Genomic DNA, 22,079 nt, shown 5'->3' with positions numbered 1-22,079 from the left:
ACACATGAGGCTCTGAAACCTCCACGTTACTATAGTATTGATCCTGTAGATCCTATGTCTGTAGTTACAGATATATACTGGTATAGTAATACGGTAAACCCTCACTAATCTGGTTACAGTTAATCCGAATCAAAATATGAAAAATTCTGTTTGCAGTTGAGTACTTTGAAAGACACGCAGGATTTAGGAAGGCAGATGAGTAATTCTCACTGCCTGCTGATTGACTGCACAGAGAGAGAGAGAGAACATACATTACATTGTCTTGTGTGTTGTTCAGGTGACTGAGTCAGATGGATGTTATTGCTTATATATTACTTCATTTGCACTTCTTTATACGTATATACATAAGTTAGCATATTTTATATAATTATGGGTTCTAAAGAATTAATAAGCTCAAAGTGTTAGAACAACTTGAAAATGGTGTTCCTGGAAAAAAAAATTTTGCTGAAGAATTTGGTATTGGCCAACAGGCTGTGTCAGATATTACTAAAAAAAAAGAATCTATAAAGACATTTCCTTTAAAATTCAATGTTGGGAGTGATAAAAGCAGTCTATCAAATAGACAGGTATTAAAAAAGTCAAAAGAAGTGCTGGAGGAAGAAACTGTATTTAGGTTATTCACAGCAATTATCAAGTGGCATTGGCGTGCAACGCCAGCTGAAAAATGCATAAAAAGACAATACATTTATCCATCTATCGAGGGATAAATGTATTGTCTTTTTATAGTTTTAAATTAAGGCTCTTCTACACCTGTTCTCATGAAATACCACAATGAGTAAACCACAGAATTTTGTCTACTGGTTTGGACTAAATAGTTACGGCTACAGTGATATTGTTTTAATTTATTTTCATCAGCACTACCTGTATCATTAAATTTTCCGTTTATTTGTGTTCTAAGTGTTTTTTTGTCTTTTAGGGCTATCTTTTGCTTCATTAATCCAGATTACTGCTTAATCTGGATGACCTTTCCCCCAAATACTCCAGATTAGCAAGGGTTTACTGTATATATCTGTAACTACAGATATAGTATAATATTAACCATCATCTAAACCAGTGGTCTCCAAAGTTGGGTGCACAAGATAATCCACAATAAATCAATATCTATTAATTATGAAAACTTTAGTTTTTCGAAACATAATCGAAAATAAAAATTGTTAATTTTCGAAAAAACTTTTAGTTTTTTTAATACTTCAATATGCAGCTTTATTTGATCATGCACATTCAAGTACATGCATTTTGTACTTTAATTTTTTTTTTTTTTTTGTATTTTTTTTATTTGTGATATTTTATAAATGTGATTTTAGATATAATGCCTTCCGTGTAAATGATTTGTAAATAAAAAAAAATATGTTAAACTTATATATTTAATTTTTTATTCCAGGGTGCGCACTAGTCCTTTCAAGTAAAATAAGGGTGCGTAACCAAAAATGTTTGGAGACCACTGATCTAAACTGCAGTATTGATTGATGAGATTTAATTCCTCCTAATAAGTGCTTATTTTAGTCACTTATATGGTCCAATAGATTGTCTTCCTTGTGAAATGAGCAGCTGTGTAGTTCATAGGCTTGGGTGTCGAGAAAGGAAGATTAAATTAAATATTTTAGAGTTAATAGTTAACAGATATAAAAGTTTCTAACGACAGATAACAAATTCTGAATGAAAATTTAATGCTAAGAAATATAAGATTATGGTTTAGTTTAACATTTTAATCACACTCCAGTATTATAGCTCTCTTTTTTATAATGCAATCTTTGTTTTGATTTTACATTTCAGGAGATGTACGCTCCCTCATAGCACCAAAGAAACCTGAGCGGTCAGCAGCTACACCTCCTAAACAGAATTCCAGAGAAGAGAAAGCGGAGAGGGAAAATAATATCAGCCATAGTTCTTTAACTGATGATAATACTTATGAAACTGTAGGAGTAGCCGAAGAGGAAGAAGAAGATCACTACAGTTACTTAAATGAAACAGAAGTAAGTTTGGATTGGGGGACAGGGTGATCTACATAGTTATTTTAAGAATAACTCAGTAAATTCAAAAGCTTAGTGTATGTTAGGAAAGATGAAGCTTAAGCTTAATTTGAATTTTTGACGCCCATGTTGTCATTTTCAGATAAGCAGTGATCAAACATAACTCTGTTATGTTTTGATCTCTATTAGTTTATAGCAGCAGTTCCCAAACTGTGCGGTGCAGTGCTCCAGGATATTTTAAATTTTCAAGGAAACACAGCAATACTCGATATCTGTTGGACACCACATGAACTACTAGCTCGAGGTAGTTCATAGTTTCAACATTACTTATTAAGTTGTTTGGACCTAAATACTTAATAAATGAAACTGTTAGGCATTTATTTTGGCCTAGGGGTGCTATTAAAAAATTACTGAGACACTAAGGGCGCCGTAAACCGAGAAAGTTTGGGAACCTCTGGTTTATAGTACAGTAATACCCTGACTTACGCGAACTCGGAGTTACGCGGTTCTTGATTTTTTCGTTTGGCAACACTACAGCCCACTATCTTCAAGGTCGTTTTTCATATGCTATCGATATACGGTGCGATGGCGGAGAGTGAGAGTGAAAGATGAACAAAATTCAACTTTGCTGCCGCATGAGCTGCACACAAGAATTTGCATTCCAACTGTCATATTTATATGTGTACGTTCGAATTCTTGCTCAACTTTTGTCGGAAATGACATCGTTTTCACAAAGAAAAAAAACTTTCCAGGCTTTAAGGTTTCCAAAGACCGATTGACAGTGATGGTTGGTGGGAATGCAGCTGGTGACTGCAAGTTAAAACCTCTCTTAATCTATCGCTCCGAAAACCCAAGAGTTTTAAAAAATATATCTAAAATTAGCTTACCAGTGATTTGGAAGTCAAATCATAAAGCTTGGGTGACAGCTTGCGTTTTTGAGGACTGGTTTGGTCACCACTTCATACCAGAAGTCGAACGTTATTGCAAGTCTAAACAGATTCCATTTAAAGTGATGCTTCTTATTGACAATGCACCTGGTCACCCTCCTGCCACCCTAATTAATTTTGACCCATGTGTGAAAGTTGTGTTTTAGCCTCCAAACACAACCAGCTTGCTTCAACCGATGGACCAGGAAGTCATCAAAACATTCAAGGCCTACTACACGAGGCGTTCGTTTGCACGTCTGACTGAAGCTATGAGACAAAATACTGAGATATCTGTTAAAGACTTTTGGAAACAATTCAATGTTTTAGATGCCGTAAGAATCATTGAAGAATCTTGGGATGAAATTCACAAAAAAACATTGGTGTCTGGAAGAAACTTTATCCATTTTTTTTCAAAAACGAGACGAAAACGCCAGAAACTGATCATGTCGCTCATGTGATAGAAGTTGTTAATCTTGCCAGGCAATTAGATTTGGAAGTCAGTGGGATGATGTCAACGAGCTGTTGGATTCACATAGTCAGGAGCTGACAATGAATGAGCTCATAGAGATGCATGACCAAAACGTCACTGAAGTATCCGACACTCAGACCCAGTTCCACCAGAAAAGCACGTGACAATTGCAAGCTTGACAGAAGGTCTCAATTGAAAACATAGACTCCAACAAAGAATGCGTTATAGCTACAAAGCAAGGAATAAAAAAATTATTAGCTTGCTACGCAGAAATTCTGCGTGAAAAAAAGAAGGCGCTGTGTCGTCAGACGAATTTGTTAGATTTTATAAAGCCATTGACATCGAAATAACTTTTTTACGTAACTCATTTATTTTTTTAATACATATTTTGTATTAATATGTATAAAGAACTGCAATTTTATTAAATATTTTTCTTCTAAACTAGTGTTTTTGTTAGTCCTTGGTCCCGATTAAAGAAAATTTATATGTATTTATATGCAAAGTTGTACCCAGACTTACACGAATTCGACTTAAGTGATTTTCGTCGGACCCACCTATTGCATAACTTCGGGGTATTACTGTATAGTTTAAGTCATTATGGTGTTAGTGCAAAGCATCATTTTAGTTCATAGTAGATCACCGAAGTAGGTGAAATGGCAGTATCCGCCAAAAATAAGTAAAATTAGTCTTCTCTACTGGCAAAGTGTTGCTTATTCGAGGTAGTGCAACTCACAAAGGTATTCACAATATGAGATGTAACAAAAATGATGCCATTTTTTTGTTACATTTGACTTTGCTGACTTTCTGTCATGAATTCCAAAAACCAAATTGTTTTTCCTTGTGGTAATCAAAACTATGCTATCTCCAAACAGAATTCATAGATAACAATCTTGCCCAGCTGGACTCTCAGAAGCTTTAAGCTAAATATTATTTTACATTAACTTAAATATAATCATATTCGGATAACCAATTCAATCATCCAGCGATACTATTCGGAGAGCAAGTTTTTTTGAACCAAATTGAAATGAATTGATTTAAAAAAAAAAAAAGTTTCTGGTACTTTTCAGTATCATTGAAGGTAAAGAAATAGAAATTTTGCAGATCAGCTCTGTCGATTTCAATGTAAGGAACCTACCAGAAGTATTACTACTATTATGAAAGAATTGATGCACAGTGATCCTCAGGCAGGGAAGTTTCAAGTGCACAAGGAATCATAAAAAGTAATGTTATCCAAAGGCACTCTTGGCATTTCACTTATTCTTCATAGCTCTGCTGAATGTCAGAGAATATTCAACCAGGTTAAAAAAACTGAATTCAAGTCTTTTTTTCTGGAAATGCTCTTGACAGCATTGACATTATTATCAGCTGATGTCTATAAGACAATTCAAACAAAAATCTACAGAAGAAAAATGTTGGGTAAGCTAATGTTTAAAAGCATACTGTGCTGGTAAACAGTCCTGTGGTTGTATTTTTTAGTGAAATTTAATTTATAATGCAACGTAGACTTTAAAAAACCTGCTTTTTCAAAAAAATTCGTTTTCCTCCTATTTTTTGGGAAGAACTGCATTTTGCAAAAGACCTGTTGTTCTGGTAAACAAACCTCCTGTATTCTCCTTGCATAGAGATACCTGATCTCCAGCTTTTCAAAAATAAAAAATTGGCAACTATGATAACAGCCTGAAAATAAAGGTGGCATCAAAGTGAACAATTTTGAAGTATTTCTTTCTAATTTTTAAGGTTATACTTTTTCTGACAGCATATGTGATCCTCAGAAACCCTAGCATGCATGCCTACAGGTTTTTTAAGGAAAGATGTACTTTGGAAATAGTGAAGGGAAAAAATGCATGGAACACTACTAGCATTATTTATGTGATTTTGCATAAAGTTTTTGTAGAGATCCATAAGCATGTTAAATCACATTTTCAGAAAGGTGGTTGTCAGTTTTAAAAGCTAATAGAAAAAATACAGGGTTGTGTGACCTTACATGTTTTATTGTAACTTTTGAAACATGTTTAACAAAAAAAAGTGAAGTTAAATAAACTGCAGAGATTTTCATTTTTTTTTAATATGACACAACATGAAGTATAAGTAACCAGGAATATATAGTGGACACCCCCACTTTATGATCAAATCACTTTACGATGCACTCTCCATAATAAAATACTGTTCACTATACAATATGTAGTAAAGCCAGTCATTGTGATCATGTTTGCGATTTGAATTTTAATTCTATTAAATGGCAATTCTAATAAGCAAAAATAGGAGGAATATTATCCACAGGCTATAAAAGTAGAGATATAAAGCACAAATTTATACTTTATTACTTTACCAATTAACAAAATTAAATAATATGTGAAAATCAGATGTTGTTATTTGGTTTTTAGGAGCATTAGCAACTAAGGCCATATTGCTCCAGGGATATGCAGTAGTCATTCCCTGACCTTTCCGCATCTGGTGGTCATGGGCTTGAACCCCGGTCTAATCAAGAAGCGTGAAAATCAGAAGAATATTTTCCACAGGTTATCAAAATAAAAATAAATGTATCCTCACGTACATAGAATAATTAATACTCTAATATGTACATACCAACTAATTGATATTTCTGTTCACTAATTTTTTTTTTTTTTTGGAAGGGGTGTAAAACTTAAAACAATAAAAAAGATAAGCCATCAATAACAAAGAACATGGCATGCATAAATTGCAACTAACATGATACATGCAAGTAATAAGTTTATGAAGCTTAAAAAATAGGAATGAAGAGAAGATTCTGAAAACTATTTTTATATGATCGAAGATTTCACCATAATAACGTAAAAACCCACAGAATTCCAACTATCAGTATTATCACAAATGCAATAAGATCGAGTTGACTACACGTTTATAATAGATTGCACTAACAGAAAAGCCCAATAAACCAGAAACTGCAAGTTGTTTTATCGTTGTGAGCACCAGAAATGTGCTTTAGAAAAATATCACAGAGGCATTCAAAATAGATTCTTATAACCGAACATATAACAATGAAAGTGTAGTGCATTTTAGTGATTTCAATTGGCTTTTTGAAATTTGATTCTATGAATTTTTTTTTTTTTTTTTTTTGATTTGGTAGTTGTTGGCGCATCGGCTTCTGTGGCCATATTGCACCTCCCAAGGTTTTTGCAGTACTTTGATCCAAGCCCGAGGCGGGAATCGAACCCGCGACCTTTGGGTTGCCGGGCAGGTACTTTACCCACTCGGCTAGCCCGGTCGGCGATTCTATGAATTGGCCGATTCTACTAACCAGTGATCATGTTAACTAGCACCTACTTATTTCACTTTAAAATGGACTTATGATTGTCTCCGAGCAGACCACATGATCCTTCCTCTCAGCCAATAGTAGCCATTTGTAAACACGTTGGCCGTGTGTTTTGTGTTTGCATCCTTTAGTTGAAGTGATTTTTTGTGTTGTGCTTATTTGACATAAATTTACTGTATTGAATTCATATACACACAACATTGTGTAAACTGATATGGCCTCTGAAGAGTACGGTAAGAAGAAAATTTCAACTTCCGAGGTCTTAGAACGAATTACCAAAAAGCAATGTGTTACTGGATTCACATTATATTTTCACAATACGATGGTGTCTCTGGAATGGATTAATATCATGTAAAGTGGGGGTCCACTGTTTATATCAGAGTGATTGAATCCAATCTTATTTCAGTATAGACATAAAAATGTTTTTTTTTGGCAGGGGATGTATTCTTTACTATGATTTTTTGAAAACAACAATTAAAGTATAGATACAGTATGCAGGAATTATATGGAAATAAATGTGTACAATTAACAAAAAAATAAATTATTTATAATAACCACTAGATTTTGTATACAGTTACCTTCTTTTTTTCTTTTTTTTTTTTATTATGTAAACCCCAAACAAGAGAGGTGTTAGAACCTATAGTACTTAGTACCGTGCTTGGGTTGGAGGTTGAGAAGACGAAAGAAGATATTTGTTGACATTGGACTTGAACTTCTGTAGACTGTAATTTTCAGGAAATGCGTATGAAGGAAGGTTGTTCCAGAAAACGGCAGTTGAATGAATAAACGAGGAAGATGGAAAGTTGGTTCTGTGAGTTTGAAGTTGGACAGTAAATGGATGTTGGCGGCACTTGTTCGGACTGTTTTGAAAGAGAGAGCAGGAATTATAGAAGTTAATTCAGAAGAACAGTGCCCATGGAAGTATCTGTAGAAGAGGCATGCAGCAGAAACAGTACGTCTATGAGACAGCGAGTGCAGAGACTCTGTTAGAGATGAGTCATTAATTAACATAACTGCCCTCTTCTGAATGGAATCAAGAAGCCTGAGAGAGGTTTTGGGGGCACCACCCCAGATGTGGGAACAATATTCCATGGCAGGGCGGATTTGCAATTTATACAGAGTGAGCAGCTGTTTGGAAGAAAAGTAACGCCGAGAGCGAAAGAGAAAACCAAGTTTTTTAGATGCAGAAGAAGCAATATTTGTAATGTGCTTGTGCCAAGAGAGATTAGAAGTCAGGGTAATCCCCAAAAGAGATATATCATTTTGCCTAGAAATCGGAGTGTCACTAAAGATAAGCATAGGAGCAGAAGAATCCTTTTTGTGAGATATAAGACAAGACTGAGTTTTAGAAGGGTTGAAATCAACTAAGTTGTCTTTGCCCCACTGGAGAATTACCTGAAGATCGGCATTTAAGAAATTGGTAGCAGATTTTCGAGAAGTTGAAGCTGATTGAGCAGGACAAGGTTTCTCAAAATGGAAAGTGGAATGCAATGTGCTATCATCGGCAAAACTATGGATAGGATTTCCAGTTAAGGGAAGAAAGTCTTTAATATACAAGAGGAAATGAGTGGGGGAAAGAACTGAACTTTGGGGGACACCGGCATTAGTGGAGAAGTCAGAAGACAGAGAGCCATCTACCATCGCCCTCAGTGAGCGATCAGAGAGAAAACTGGATAACCAATTACTAAAAACAGTTGGCAAACCATAAGATGGAAGCTTATTTAGAAGACCTTTATGCCAAACACGATCGAAAGCCTTTGAGATGTCAAGAGCAACTACTTGTGTTTCACCGAACCTTTCCATTGAATTAGTCCATAAATGGGTAACATAAGCCAAAATATCACCAGTGGATCGACACTGACTGAATCCATACTAGCGATTGTTGATCAGACGGAAGGTTTCTAGGTAGTTTAAAATTTGGCGGTTAATTGATTTCTCCATTACTTTAGAAAGAGTAGAAGTAATTGCAATGGGACGATAATTGGATGGGAGGGATTTATCACCCTTTTTAGGAACTGGCTGGATATGAGCAAATTTCCAAGCAGAAGGAAAAACACCTTTGGAATAAGAAAGTGAAAAAAGAATAGTAGTAAGTTCGGGAGTACAGGTTTTAAGAACAAGTGGAGAAATACCATCTGGACCTGGAGCTTTCTTAGCATCAAGATTAGTCAAAATCCTTCTGGCATCCTTTTGACGGAAGACCACAGGAGGCATTGAATGGAGTGTGTTGGGAATAGTGGGAGGTGTTTTACCAAGATCGTTAATGCATGATCTGGAAGAAAAATGGGATACTAGCAGGTCAGCTTTATCCTTGGCTGAAGTGACAACAGAACCATCTGGTTTGGACAGAGGTGGGCAAAAGTTGCGGCCAATAGCTTTGGCAAGAGACCAGAATGCTTGGCTACCATTAGGGCAAGAAGCAAGTTTTCTACTCTTAGCCTGTTCAAACTCTGGTTTGGACTGGTTAATAACTGCTTTACAATTGTTGTAAGCTTTGGTGTAGGCAGAAAATGAAACTGAAGAATTAGAAACAAGCCAATTACAATATGCAACATTCTTCTCTTGAACAGCCTTAGCACATTTATTGGGAAACCAAGGTTTAGATAAAGGACGAGATTTTAAAGTGGAGTGTGGGATAAAGGATTCCATTCCAAGAATAATTTCACTGATATGATCTGAGTAAACGTTTACATCAGAACTTTTGAAACAGTAATCCGACCAAGGAAAAGAAGAAAAGAAGTCTCGCAGGTCATCCCATTTTGCATTCTTGTAATGCCAAACAACACGAGGTTGGGAATAGCCATGAGATAAAGGTTCCATTGGAGAAGACACAATCACCAAGTTGTGATCTGAAGTGCCTAAAGGACCTCTCACTTCGACCGTGTACTTAGAAGGGTTGTTTGTGAGAAAAAGATCAAGCGTATTGGCTGTATGATTAGGATTGTCCGGTATTCTTGTAGATAAATGAACAATCTGTGCAAGATCATTAGTAATTGCAAAAGCCTCAGCATCTCGACCTGCTGGGTCGGTGTGACTAGAAAACGGAAGCCAGCTGGAGTTGTGAACGTTAAAATCACCAAGGAAAATTACCTCACTGTTAGGAAAGTTGGACTGGAGAAAGTCAAGTTACAAAGAGAGGAAGTCAAAGAGCTCCAAGTGATTAGTGGAGTTTGGAGAACGGTAGAGACAACAGATGAATTTGACACAATGAGGTAGAGAGATTTTAAGCCAGAGAAGATCAAAGAGAGGAGATTCCAAATTGCCAAGTCTCTGATAGGGAATATCAGAACGGACATATGCACAAGTACCACCTTTGAAGCGAAAAGAATCATACAGCGAATAATTTGGGCATCTGAGATGAGCAGTAGTTGAATCAACCGATAACTGAGATTCTGTCAGAAAAAGTACATGGGGTTTGGCAGACTGCAAGTGGAAATGGACATCGTCGAGATTAGAATTGAGACCACGTATATTTGTGAAATGAATTAGGAAGTGCTTGGGAGGTTTAGATCTTTTCGCAGATAAGCTTGCTTTATTAGTTTGACAATTCGTGGTGTATTCAATAGTAAGAAAAAGTGGGTGGGACATGCTGTATGAAGTAATGAAATTTTTGGATATGGCGTACACATGGTAAGAATATACCCAAATCCTTGACATAACGTGGCCTCGACAATGCTCCCCGCATACACACTACTCAGGCTCCCTCCAGTCACTATCTGGCAGAGTAGAGGTAGCAAGATTATACCCTAGCTGATCCGGAAGCCTCCTAGAGAGTTACCAATAGGTTCGGTCTGGTGTACTAACTAGCAGATGGCCTGCAAACAGCATTTTAGAGCTGTACCCTCGAAATGTAAGGAATATTGGATCTCACCACTATGTTTATCATAACCTCAAAAAGGACATTGTTTTATTAGGAGACTCCATTGTCAGGGAAACGGGGAATATTTTTTGTAATAAAGATAGGTGGAGCAGAACCAGGGTATGTCTGCCGGGAGCAACTATTGATGATGTCACCAACAGATTGTCAGATTTTAAAGGGGGTAAAGAAAATATTATTATTCATGTGGGGACAAATGATATTAAACGTACACGATCTGACGATTTGTTGGAAAAATACAGGACCATGCTGAGGAAATGTCGCAAGCTAGGCCATAATGTCTATGTGTCTGCAATTCTGCCCAGACACAATAGGAGGGATTATATGTTAAGAGCCTTGTGGATTAACTCAAGACTTGAAGGAATCTGCAAGGCTTTAGGGGTAAATTTCTATCAGCATGGCCCACACTTGTAGGTAGAAGGAATTTGTTTTGTAGAGACGGGATACACTTAAACAAAGGTGGTGCAAAAGTTTTTGCCAGTATTATTGAGGATACCTTAAAGGTTCAGGGAAACTGCTAGTTAGGGGGGATGTGGGTAATACTGACACACGTTTATCTGATAATATTGGTCAATTTAACTCTTGCACATACCTTAAGAGTTCTTATCTGTTACCCCAACTGGACGTATTATCTAGATGTTCTGGGGGCAAAGACGTTTCACGTGAGCGGGTAGCTAATATCAGGGAAGAGAGCCTAAAAAACTTCAAGGGTTGTGTTAGGGTTGTTAAATATACATGAACAGTAAATCTTAATTGTTTATATAGTAACGTTAGAAGTGTCGTCAATAAAATGAGCGAATTCAAACTGCTGGTTAAAACAAGTAACGCGGACATAATAGGGCTTACAGAGACGTGATGCCACCCGGAAATTGGGGATGATGAGTTTCAGTACGGCTTGTATAATGTATTTAGGAAGGATAGGTTAGATAGAAGGGGTGGTGGGGTAATGCTTCTTATCAGAAGCAGCCTGAGTGCGACGATAGCTTTCCCGGATTCAGACATTTCACATGCTAGTATAGAGTCTGTATGGTGTGAGATAGTTGGAAACAAAAGCATAATGCGAGTAGTTGTCATAATCTGCACAATCACCAGGTGATTGTGAAGATTATGACAAAAGCCTCTACATGCAAATGGAATGGGCAAGTAAGCGTCAATGCCTTATTATGGGCGATTTCAATTTGCCTCTAATTGATTGGAGTAAATGGGAAGGAAACTCGACATGGGGAACAAAATTTTTAAATCAACTAGATGACTGTTATTTGTATCAACATGTCAGGGAAAGTACTAGAGAAAAGAATATCCTGGACCTCATCATCACACATGAATCAGATGACATAACAGGGCTGACAGTAGAGGAACCAGTAGCAGAAAGTGATCACGGAGTTCTACGGTGGATGATGACGAGAGAGGTAGCAGAAGTAAAAGGCAAAGGAATGGGTTTTAATTTCAGAAAAGGAAATTACGATGCCTTAAGGTACTACATGGCCTCTATTAACCGGGTAGATATCGCGCAGAGAATGAATACAATTGAACTGTGGTATGCTTTTAAAACATTAATCACGGATGCCTTGAATGCATATATACCATTTAAAAAAATACTCCACGAGAAGGGTTCCAAGTTGGATGAATAGTGAAGTTGCCACATTACTTGAGCAGAAAAAGGTGGCATGGAAAGGTTACAGAGCAATAAAAAGTACTGAAGCCTATAACAGCTACAAGGTGATGTGTAATAGAGCCACAGAAAAGGTTCGACAGGCAAAGGCAGTTTATAAGAAATCACTAGCAAACAGAGCAAAGAGGGGGGGGGGATAAAGAATTCTTCACATATATAAATGCCAAGAGGAGCAGGACAAACCAGATCGGACCTTTATGTAAGGGAAAGGGGATAGTAATAAATACACCAGCTCCCGTTGCAGATGAACTCAACAGTTATTTTGCATCGATATTTACAAATGAAAAACGTTTTGTGGCAATGGGAAATTGTGGGAGCGAAGTTAAAAAATATGTAATTAATGATATTGAAATTTCGCAAGATTATTTAATGAAAAAACTTTTGAGCCTACAGACCAGTAAGGCTCCTGGAGTTGGAATATACCCTATAATCTTAAGAGAGGCGGCAAGCGAGTGCATTGAACCATTGAGGCTAATTATGCGAGCATCACTAGATTCTGGGGAGATTCCCTTGGATTGGAAAAGTACAAATGTATCTCCCATACATAAGGGTTGCTCTAAAAGTGAAGTTGGAAATTATCGACCTGTCAGTCTGACTTCAGTGGTAGGGAAAATCATGGAGGCAATGATCAAGGGTGGAATTCAGGATCATTTGGATCGAATTGAAATTCTCAAGGATACTCAGCATGGTTTTGTAAAGGGAAAATCATGTTTAACAAATCTGGTTCGCTATTTCGAAAGGGTCACTCACAAGCTGGATTTAGGGAATAATTTCGACATTGTTTATTTAGATTTCAGCAAAGCTTTTGACTCAGTCCCACATGAGCGGTTGCTTTATAAGCTGGAACAGGTTGGAATCACTGGGAAAATCCTTAGATGGATAGAAGGATGGCTTCAGGGCAGGAGGCAGAGGGTTGTGATAAATGGCTATTCCTCAGATTGGGTTGATGTAAGAAGTGGGGTTCCCCAAGGATCAGTATTAGGACCACTGTTGTTTTTAATTTTCATAAACGACATCGATGAAGGGATAGAGGGCGTGATGTCTAAATTTGGATGATGTTAAAATTGGCAGAGTAGTTAATGATCACTGTCAAGCTGAGCTTCTTCAGAGAGACCTAGATAGACTTCAAGAATGGTCAGAAAAATGGCAGCTGTGCTTTAATCCAACAAAGTGTAAGGTATTACACCTGGGAAACAGTAATCCCAAAAAAACTTATTCACTTGGTGGAGTTCAACTAAACCCAGTACTGGAGGAAAGGGACTTGTGTGTTACGATACGGTCAGACATGAAATTCTCTGAGCATTGTAAACAGGTTGCAAGGAAGGCCCATAGTGTCCTATCGATGATCTATCGAACTTTTGCAAGTAGAGATAGGGACGTGATAATCCCATTATATAAGGCTTATGTTAGACCACATTTGGAATACTGTGTTCAAGTATGGAGACTGCACCTAAAGAAAGACATCGAGCTTCTTGAAAGGGTGCAAAGAAGGGTAACTCGCCTGGTGAGATCGGCGAAAGGGCGTCCTTATGAAGAAAGACTTCGAATATGTTGGTTGCAGAGTGTGGAAACTAGACACCTTAGAGGAGATTTGATTGAGGTGTTTAAGGCTCTGAGAGGCATCAGTAAAATGAATGAGGACAAAATTTTCAAGATTATAAATGATGCTAGAACTAGGGGACATAAATTGAAGTTACGGGGGGAAAATGTTTAGACTGCAGGAAGTTTTATTTTAGCCAGCGAGTTATAAATTACTGGAATAAGTTGCTTTCATGGGTGGTAGAGGCCGACAGTTTGGGGAAATTCAAAGGTCATCTGGATAGTACTTTTAGGTAAGGGAAGCACATAGGATGATGGGTTTAATTTTCTTTATTTTTTATTTTATTTATTAATTATTATTATTTAGTTATTTATTTTATTTATTTATTTTTGTTTTTATCATTGTTTTGTTCGGATTTTTTTTTTTTTTTTTGGCTGGTGCAGCATAAGCCATAGGCTTTCTTGCACCATGCGGCCGTTACTAATACTAAGTCATCAATCATACTGCATGATGGAAGAGATGGGAAAGGGTTGACCGGAACTTAGCTCTAGAGACTAAACGTGGGCACCACGTCAAGCCTCCAATAAGCAAAGTGGTGGTAATTGCACCTGTTGATGAGAGTCATCTACCACCTAGTACTGCCTGGTAACATAGAGGGGCAGCGTTCCTCTATGTGGTGTGGGTGCCACACCTCGACCCCTGCTTACGTTGGTTCACACCTGGATGGTCACCCACTATGTAATTGTGCATGGAGGTTATACCCAGGGTTACTAACAGTCCCACCATCGTGAAGGTGCAAGCAGAGGATTTGGCTGTCACAGACCGTCCGGACTTTGCTGAAATTGGGTCCACTTGACTTGAGTGTTACCCAAATATCAGTTCCATCAACGTTTTAGACTAACAGGTAACAAGTACAGCTTGTCTGGCATATCTCAGAGAATGTCTGTGACAACCTCAAGGACCTAGTTATGGGTTTATGGTTTATTTGTGCACAAGATCATGAATATCTACCCCCTCTGATCTGAATAAAGAGGACCCTTTCTTGAGCACCTGGATGATACCAAATTGAATATGTAATCTTAAAAAAAGTTTAACAATAAAGTCTATCTAGTTCTATGTTAACAGAGCCCCTTATGGTGGTGAATGAAGTTTTCTAATCCCCTACTAAATGCACAACTGTTCTATGTTTGAGTCATTCTTTGCTACCATTTCCTTGGCATAACTGAGTACAAATAAGAGGTTTGATGGACAGCTGCTTAGAGGTTACTGATATTATTTCTTTGGATTCTTTCTTGCTTCCCATTTTTTGCCACCAGAGTGGGAAGCAGAGAAATATGCCAGGGAATTTCAAATAATATACAAAGAACAGTATCCAAATTATATCCATAAAAATGACTAAAAAATCTTTGTAGCTAGGAACTGGATACATATTCAAGTATATCCATAAAGATGCCAAAGAATTCTCATTTTCATGTTTTAAGAAGCATTTACAGCAGTTCTTTTGCATCTTTCTTGTCAACTTCTTCATGGCCAGTCATTTCTTCAAACTTGGCCATTCATCTGCATAACTCTTTTAACACATCTAATTTAACTTCCAAATTACACTCCTACTTTTATTTTCCTTGACATTTTTCATTCATATTGAGATGGGTAAAACTTTTAAATGATTCAAAAACTCCAGTAATTCAAAAAAAATTGTCATTAAAAAACTTGTTAGTGGGACATTTCATTATTGTATATATGAGCAGAAACGATCCCCCCCCACCAAACAGCTGATTGTTTTCATTTTTGATTGAAACCAAATCATATAGAAGCAAGTTAGTGTATAGTGGGTTCACATATATTTTAAATGGTAAGATAGAATTTAGCTGGGGTGCTGGATCAGAGCCTGTCCATCACATTACACCTCTATTGTACAGCTAATAACCATATTTGCACAGGCAAATTCATGATTATGCAGATAATTTAAGAAGTGTACTAATATGAAATATCACATTTAAATTTTCAGGAAACATCTCCAGTAAAGCCTACCTACGTTGAAGAGAATGATATGGATCATAACAGTGATAATCTGACTGAAACAAATAACTCTAATTCCAAAAATATTTCTATGTCTGACGAAATTCAACATTCTGCATCTATACATGATATGATGGAATACAACCATAGGAGTAATGCCTCATTTATATCTTCCAGTGATATAGAGAGGAAACCATGGTTTAACCAGGATGACAGTTATAATGCTCTTGCATCAGCAAATTATGAAGCATTAATTGACCTTGTTACTAATGTGAGTACTGACATTTTATGAGCTAGCATTATTTAGATTAAGTAAATGAAGTTATTCAGTATTTTCATTTTTTTTTAATCATTATCTCATTTTTGCATATATTCATTTTTGGGGAAAATGAATATATGCAAAATACATCGCATGAGCTTCTTATGCAGCATATGAAATTCAGTCCCTAAATTTTATAGCTGGTGATTTCTAGTGTCCTGTTTGTCAAAATGAATTTAGAATATAAGTTACCAGACTATAGTGCATGCAGTGTGATCTTACACTTTTCTGGAAGATAATTCAGTAGCTGTTTCTTTTCACCACACAAAATGATCATCTTTTTAATAACTGTTACACTGACACTGCTCAAACTTTGAAGCAATTTAGAGCAGTGGTTCTCAACCACTAGTCAATTAAACTTTTGCCATATGTCCAACCTATAAGGTCATCTAGGCTTTAAGACTCAACACTAAATGTTGGGTTACAGCTAAAACAAAAACCCATCACAGTATTTTTTTTTTTATCTGTAGCCAGGCGTAATAGTTTGTCTAACTATATATAAAAACAGTTTGAAAAAGATGTCTGCCACTTCAAATGCAAACTATTATATACCTGGCTACACATAAAGCAGTATGTTAAGTACTGTGAAATTTTTCATAAATCATTGACAATATCCAATTCTGCATTTTAGATGCATAGATGCTCATAAACATAACTGTTTTTATGGGATCATTGAAAGACATGATTGTAGTACAACCATGCCTTCCAATGATGTAAGGATGGAGTGGGAATTGGAGGGAGTGGATTGGAATCGGTTCCTTCCTTTCCACTGCCTCCTCACCCTTCCATCACATGCACACACACATACCTCCACTGCTCCAGTTGTCCAACCACCCACCTAAAAAAAAGTCTTGCCAACTGCATGTTATTCATGTTGTTGGCAAGATTAAAGGCCACAGAATTCCTGCACTGTGCACAGATGCCCATAAACTTTTAAAAATAATGACTTATTGACTTTGTTGCTAAAATATTATAGTAGATTCTTGATTATGTGATGGGGAGGTTGATTAGCCCATGAAAACTGGATAATAAAAAGAAATACATGGACTCAGTTACAGGTGTTGTATGTTAACATTTTCTAATACCCCTTTACTATTATGGGTTAATTTTAACATTTCTTGGGTTTTTTTTTTTTTTTGCATCCATTATATTGAAACCAAAAAGAAATGGTTATTATTCTTTCTATTGAATTATGCCTACTAGAAAGAATTTCAGCTCATCTATACACATGAAACAATGTTAAAATGTCAACTTCAATGAATCTCTGCCCAACTACATAGAACAAAGGCACCCCACTCTCCCTAACAAGATGCTTCAAAATTCATAGTTATATAAATCAGGAGGAAAAAAGTCAACCTTTTTCAAAAAATGATACATTTGTTTTAAATTATAAAATTTTCTCACAGAGCACACTTTTATAAATAAAGGACTTATGTAAATAATTTTTTTTTTTTTTTTCGAATTTATGAGTTTTCCTTCCATTTTGAAAATCATCCAAAGTTTCCATTATCCGGGCAAACTTATACTCGGTGATCAATGAAGTGTGATCACGTACCTAATACCAGTATACAAAGCTGTTTGGCTTTTTATACTGCAATCTATGCAGCATAGTTCATTACAAATAGGATGGTCACAATTCAGTGCTCACCGAGTGTATTTCCCATCAGCTCTGGATAATCGAGAGTTTACTGTATTTATTTTACTTCTTTTAGGACAATAGTTTTTCATATACTAAAATATGTTTTTAGGCTGTTAACGGCAGGGATCATCAACTACAAAAAAATGAAGGCAGTGGATCTTTACAGTGGACAGATTTCATCCTTGACTCTGAACAACCCATTACAGTAATTGATGACAAAGTTGTTTATAATGCAAGATTTAAACATGGTTCACAAACTGCAGTAACACTTTTGGTGAGTAATTACTTTCAGAATTTTTTTTTTTACTCCAAATTACTATGTCAAAACTACTTTCACTTGATACAAAATAGTAATTAGATTATTAAATTTAATTTTAACCTGCCACTGACTACTGAAATGTCATTCATTGAGAAAAGTTCCCTGTTGTGACTTGATTTTTTAGTCACATTAACATATATGCATAATTAGCAGTAGCATTAGTAGAGGCATGCGATGCAAGAAAGCAAGCTTATGCAGCATCAGCCAAAAAATTTAAAAACCCTCCCATTTCACCCATCCATTCATTCCAAATGCCTCTCTTGCTCAGCCTTAAATTTATTTACGCTATCAACTTCCACAACAAAGGATGGAAGTCTGTTCCACCATTCAACTACCCGATGACTAAAGGCAAATTTCCGCACGTCTATCTAGAACTGTCTTTCCTCAATTTGAATCTATGCCCCCTCAGGTTCTTAACCTGAGCAAGAGGAAGAAACCCATCAGCATTGCTTGCTCATCCCATTCAAGGCCTTAACACCTCACTGAGCCCTATTGTTTTCACCATGTGTACCCGTCTGCATGTAACAGCTATTTAAATACAGGTGCTCATTTCAACTTTTGTGTACCTAGGTCTGACAATTGAAGCCAACATATAGGATTTTTTTATTCTGATTTTTGAAGCCATTTTCTTATTGCTGTCTATTATAAATTGTCTACGATTACTTGGAAACACTGATAATATATAGCAACACTTATTTGAAAACATCTAGACAATTTGTGGATAAATGGATGATTATTTGAAATGATCTTGAAATAAATTCATATGTAAGTACCTCACAGAGGCCATGCAAAGACATACTTATACATGTGTACTCAAGTAAGGGTCAAAGGTGGTATTTGTTCATATGCACAAGTCGGGTATTCCTTGTGAGAAACTTGCATGGAATCTCCTTTTTGTTCTTCTAAAAATCTCTGTACCCAAATCTAATTTTTTGCTTCTGTCATTCTCCCATTGTACTTTCTCCAATTTAACTTTCCTAATAGTGAATTAATTTTCCTTGGTTGTTTTAATGTTCACAACTCCAACTGCTTTCAGTTTAAGACATAAGGACTCAGCTGGTAGAGATGTAGGAGCTTTTATTATTAGTGACCTTACATAATTTGTTCATTTATATACAGATAGGCCCTGATTTATGCCAGGGTTACGTTCCACCTCCTCAGGGTCGTTAGCTGAGGTGGCATAAATCAAGAAAGAGTTATAATGTATTTAAATGAGATAGGTTCCTTCAATACAAAAATTGAACCATAAGAGTTAAGTGTTTTTTATATTAAATATTTGTGGTTATTTTATAATTATGAGATAATATTTATAGATAAAATATAAGTAATAAAATAAAAATTTAACTTAGTACATCATTCCTGTAGAGCCATCTTTGGAGTATGTAGTAATGCCACTGTCTCCCCCTCCCATTGATGTTCTTTGATAGTAGTGGCGTAATAGGTGGCGTTAATGGGATGGGCCTGATGGAGGGCCAACCAGTTCTACAGGTTCTTTGGCCTTAGAAAAGAACTGCAGCAATGACATCTGGTGAGTCTTTCTCTCTTCTAACATATTGTAGTAGGGCTTCAATATGTTAGTAACAGCTCTTTGGATGGAAGAGCTGCGTTCCCAGTCTGGGTCATCATTGCATAGTTTCACAGCCTGTTTGTATTTGTGCCAAAGCTGATTGAAGTGTCTTTGTGGTGAGGGTCTAATTGGCACAATCTCCTGCTCTTCCTCCTGTTTAGCCAGTTGTGCAGCCAGCTCCTCTTCTAAGTCCTCCTTTGAAAGTGGCTCACCATGGCTTTGCAGAAACTCACTGACATCATCAACGTCAACCTTCTCAAGGCCAACATCCTCAGCCACTGCTGAAACTGGCTCAAACTCAAGAAAGTAAGACACTACATCAGGCCACAATTTCTTCCAAAAGGCATTCATGCATGATTGCGACACTTCTTTCCAGGCTGCAGCAATGTTACTTATGGCCTTAAGGATGTTGTAGGACCTCCAGTAGTCCCTCACAATCACTGAATTAGATGCCCACACTGCCTCAACAATTCCTTTGAATGTTGCAATAATGCCCTGATTCATTGGCTGCAACAGTGAGATGGTGTTGGGTGGCAAATAAATTACCTTCACATTCAGAACATTGTTAGGGATATCTTGTTGGCTGGATATCCTGGAGCATTGTCGAGGACTAAAACGTTTCTGGGCAAGTTGTTTGCTGCACAAAATTGGGCCACATCTGGACAAAATATGATATGTACCATTCACTAAAAAGCATCTGGGTCAATCACACCTTCTTATTAGAGTGCCAGAAAACAGGAAGTCAAGTCTTCTCAGTGCCCTTCATAACATGTGGATTCTCTGAATGGTACACCATCGGCTTTAACTTAAGTGCCTCGTGCATTGCCACCCAGAAGTAATATAAGCCGATCTTTTTCAGCCTTAAAACCAGGGGCAAACCTCTCTTCACAGGCTATGTATGTTCCTACCAGTCACCTTCTAGTACAGCCCCATTTCATCAACATTAAGGACCAAGTCTGGGGTGTAGCAGCCTTCATCCATTAACTTTTGGAATATGGGAGAATATTCCTCTGCACCTGCAGTGTCAGCGCTAGCCACCTCACTGGTAATTTTTACATTGTGAATTCTAGTCTGGTTTTTGAACTGGGAAAACCAGCCCTTGCTAGCTGAAAATGATTCATTCCCTCCCATTTCCTTGAACCAGCTCCTAGCCTTGTCCATAACCACTACCTCTGTTACAGGAATATTATTTTGGTTCATATCATCTATCCACAGTACTAATAAGTTCATCATCTCGCTCCTTGAATAAGTTGTTCTAGAAACACTTGCATTAACAGTTCCTGTATGCGACTGCTTGATCTTCTCAGCATTATTTATAATGGTTGTAACCGTAGAAGGTGCTAAATTCAAGGTCTTGAACACCTCCGTATGCCACTCACCAGATTCCATACAATGAATAATGTCCATTTTCACTTCAATCGTTAGATATTTGCAGCTTTTTTTTTTTAACATGAAGGCAGAGTCACCACTACGTTTAGAAGACGTGGTTGCACAATTTATTTAAAATAATAAGGCACTAATGAACACGGGAAATTGTTAAAATTTAAGGCACAGCTCACAACACATGCACACTGGTGGACGAGGAGAAAGCAACTGATGTCAACACTAGTGCTGCCTAGGTACCCACTTCCTGTGCTGCATTTACACTTGTTTTCAAATTTTCTTTTTTTTTTCATTATTATTTTAAAAGGGCGTTAATGCAAAATGGCATAAAATGAAGCATCATAAAGTGGGGCCACCTGTACTAGAATCCCAAATAATCCTAATCACACTTAATAATCATGATCTTTTCCTCGACAATTCTGCAAAGACTTGTTGCTGTCATTTGTCCTCTAAGTACCTCAAAATCACAGATAGTGATTGTCTCTTCCAATAAAACCTCCATCAGATGGCTGATACACAAGGCTGGCATTACTCTTGTAATACTAACCTCGAGTCATTTGTTAATTACAATATTGAAAAATGATTATTCCCATGATTTCTATACCCCTTTTACCTTGATTGAAGTATATCAGATCATGTCAGAAAAATTATTCCTGTAGGGATGAAAATTTATTCCTCATTCCATCCTAAATTATCATCCTTTATCTAAAAGATGGGTTTCCTAATAAATTTATTAAGATTGTTCAAGATAATATATTAAAACTGGCTCATGTTCAAATTGCTAGCTTCATTTTCTGCTTGCACTAAAGATCACAACAATCATAAATAACTTATTAATAAATGTAAATTAAATTTATAAAAGGCTAAAGGTAAAAAACAAATGCAAAGAAATATAGTCTTCTAAACCTTAAACTTGTTTCTCGATTACTACAGGTGTTAATACCTGTTGTGTTTTGAGTCAACATAAAATGAAAAACATTTTACTTGAAAACAAGTAAAAGTAGGAAAGAATAAACAGCTCAGTCAATCCCCCACAAAAAAAAAAAAAAGAAGATTACTGAGCTTAGACTACACCGGAATTACAAAA

The 22,079-nt window shown here is 36.6% G+C and overlaps 1 protein-coding gene across 1 annotated transcript in view; it reads left to right on the top strand.

The window, feature by feature from the left end:
• LOC150090854 (uncharacterized) overlaps positions 1 to 22,079 on the top strand; it is a 145,326-nt gene that overhangs the window by 120,414 nt on the left and 2,833 nt on the right. The window contains exons 6-8 of the mRNA XM_090375037.1: positions 1,774 to 1,973; positions 15,755 to 16,036; positions 17,833 to 17,997. Coding sequence (XP_090231163.1) covers positions 1,774 to 1,973; positions 15,755 to 16,036; positions 17,833 to 17,997 — 647 coding nt within the window. The remainder of the gene's footprint in view (positions 1 to 1,773; positions 1,974 to 15,754; positions 16,037 to 17,832; positions 17,998 to 22,079) is intronic.

Source organism: Mastigoproctus giganteus, chromosome 1 (genome assembly GCF_048544385.1).
Source record: "Mastigoproctus giganteus isolate SK-2022 chromosome 1, ASM4854438v1, whole genome shotgun sequence".
Classification (NCBI taxonomy): domain Eukaryota; kingdom Metazoa; phylum Arthropoda; class Arachnida; order Uropygi; family Thelyphonidae; genus Mastigoproctus; species Mastigoproctus giganteus.
The sequence above is the reverse complement of the archived record's forward strand: the minus strand, read 5'-3'. Positions and strand labels throughout refer to the sequence as shown.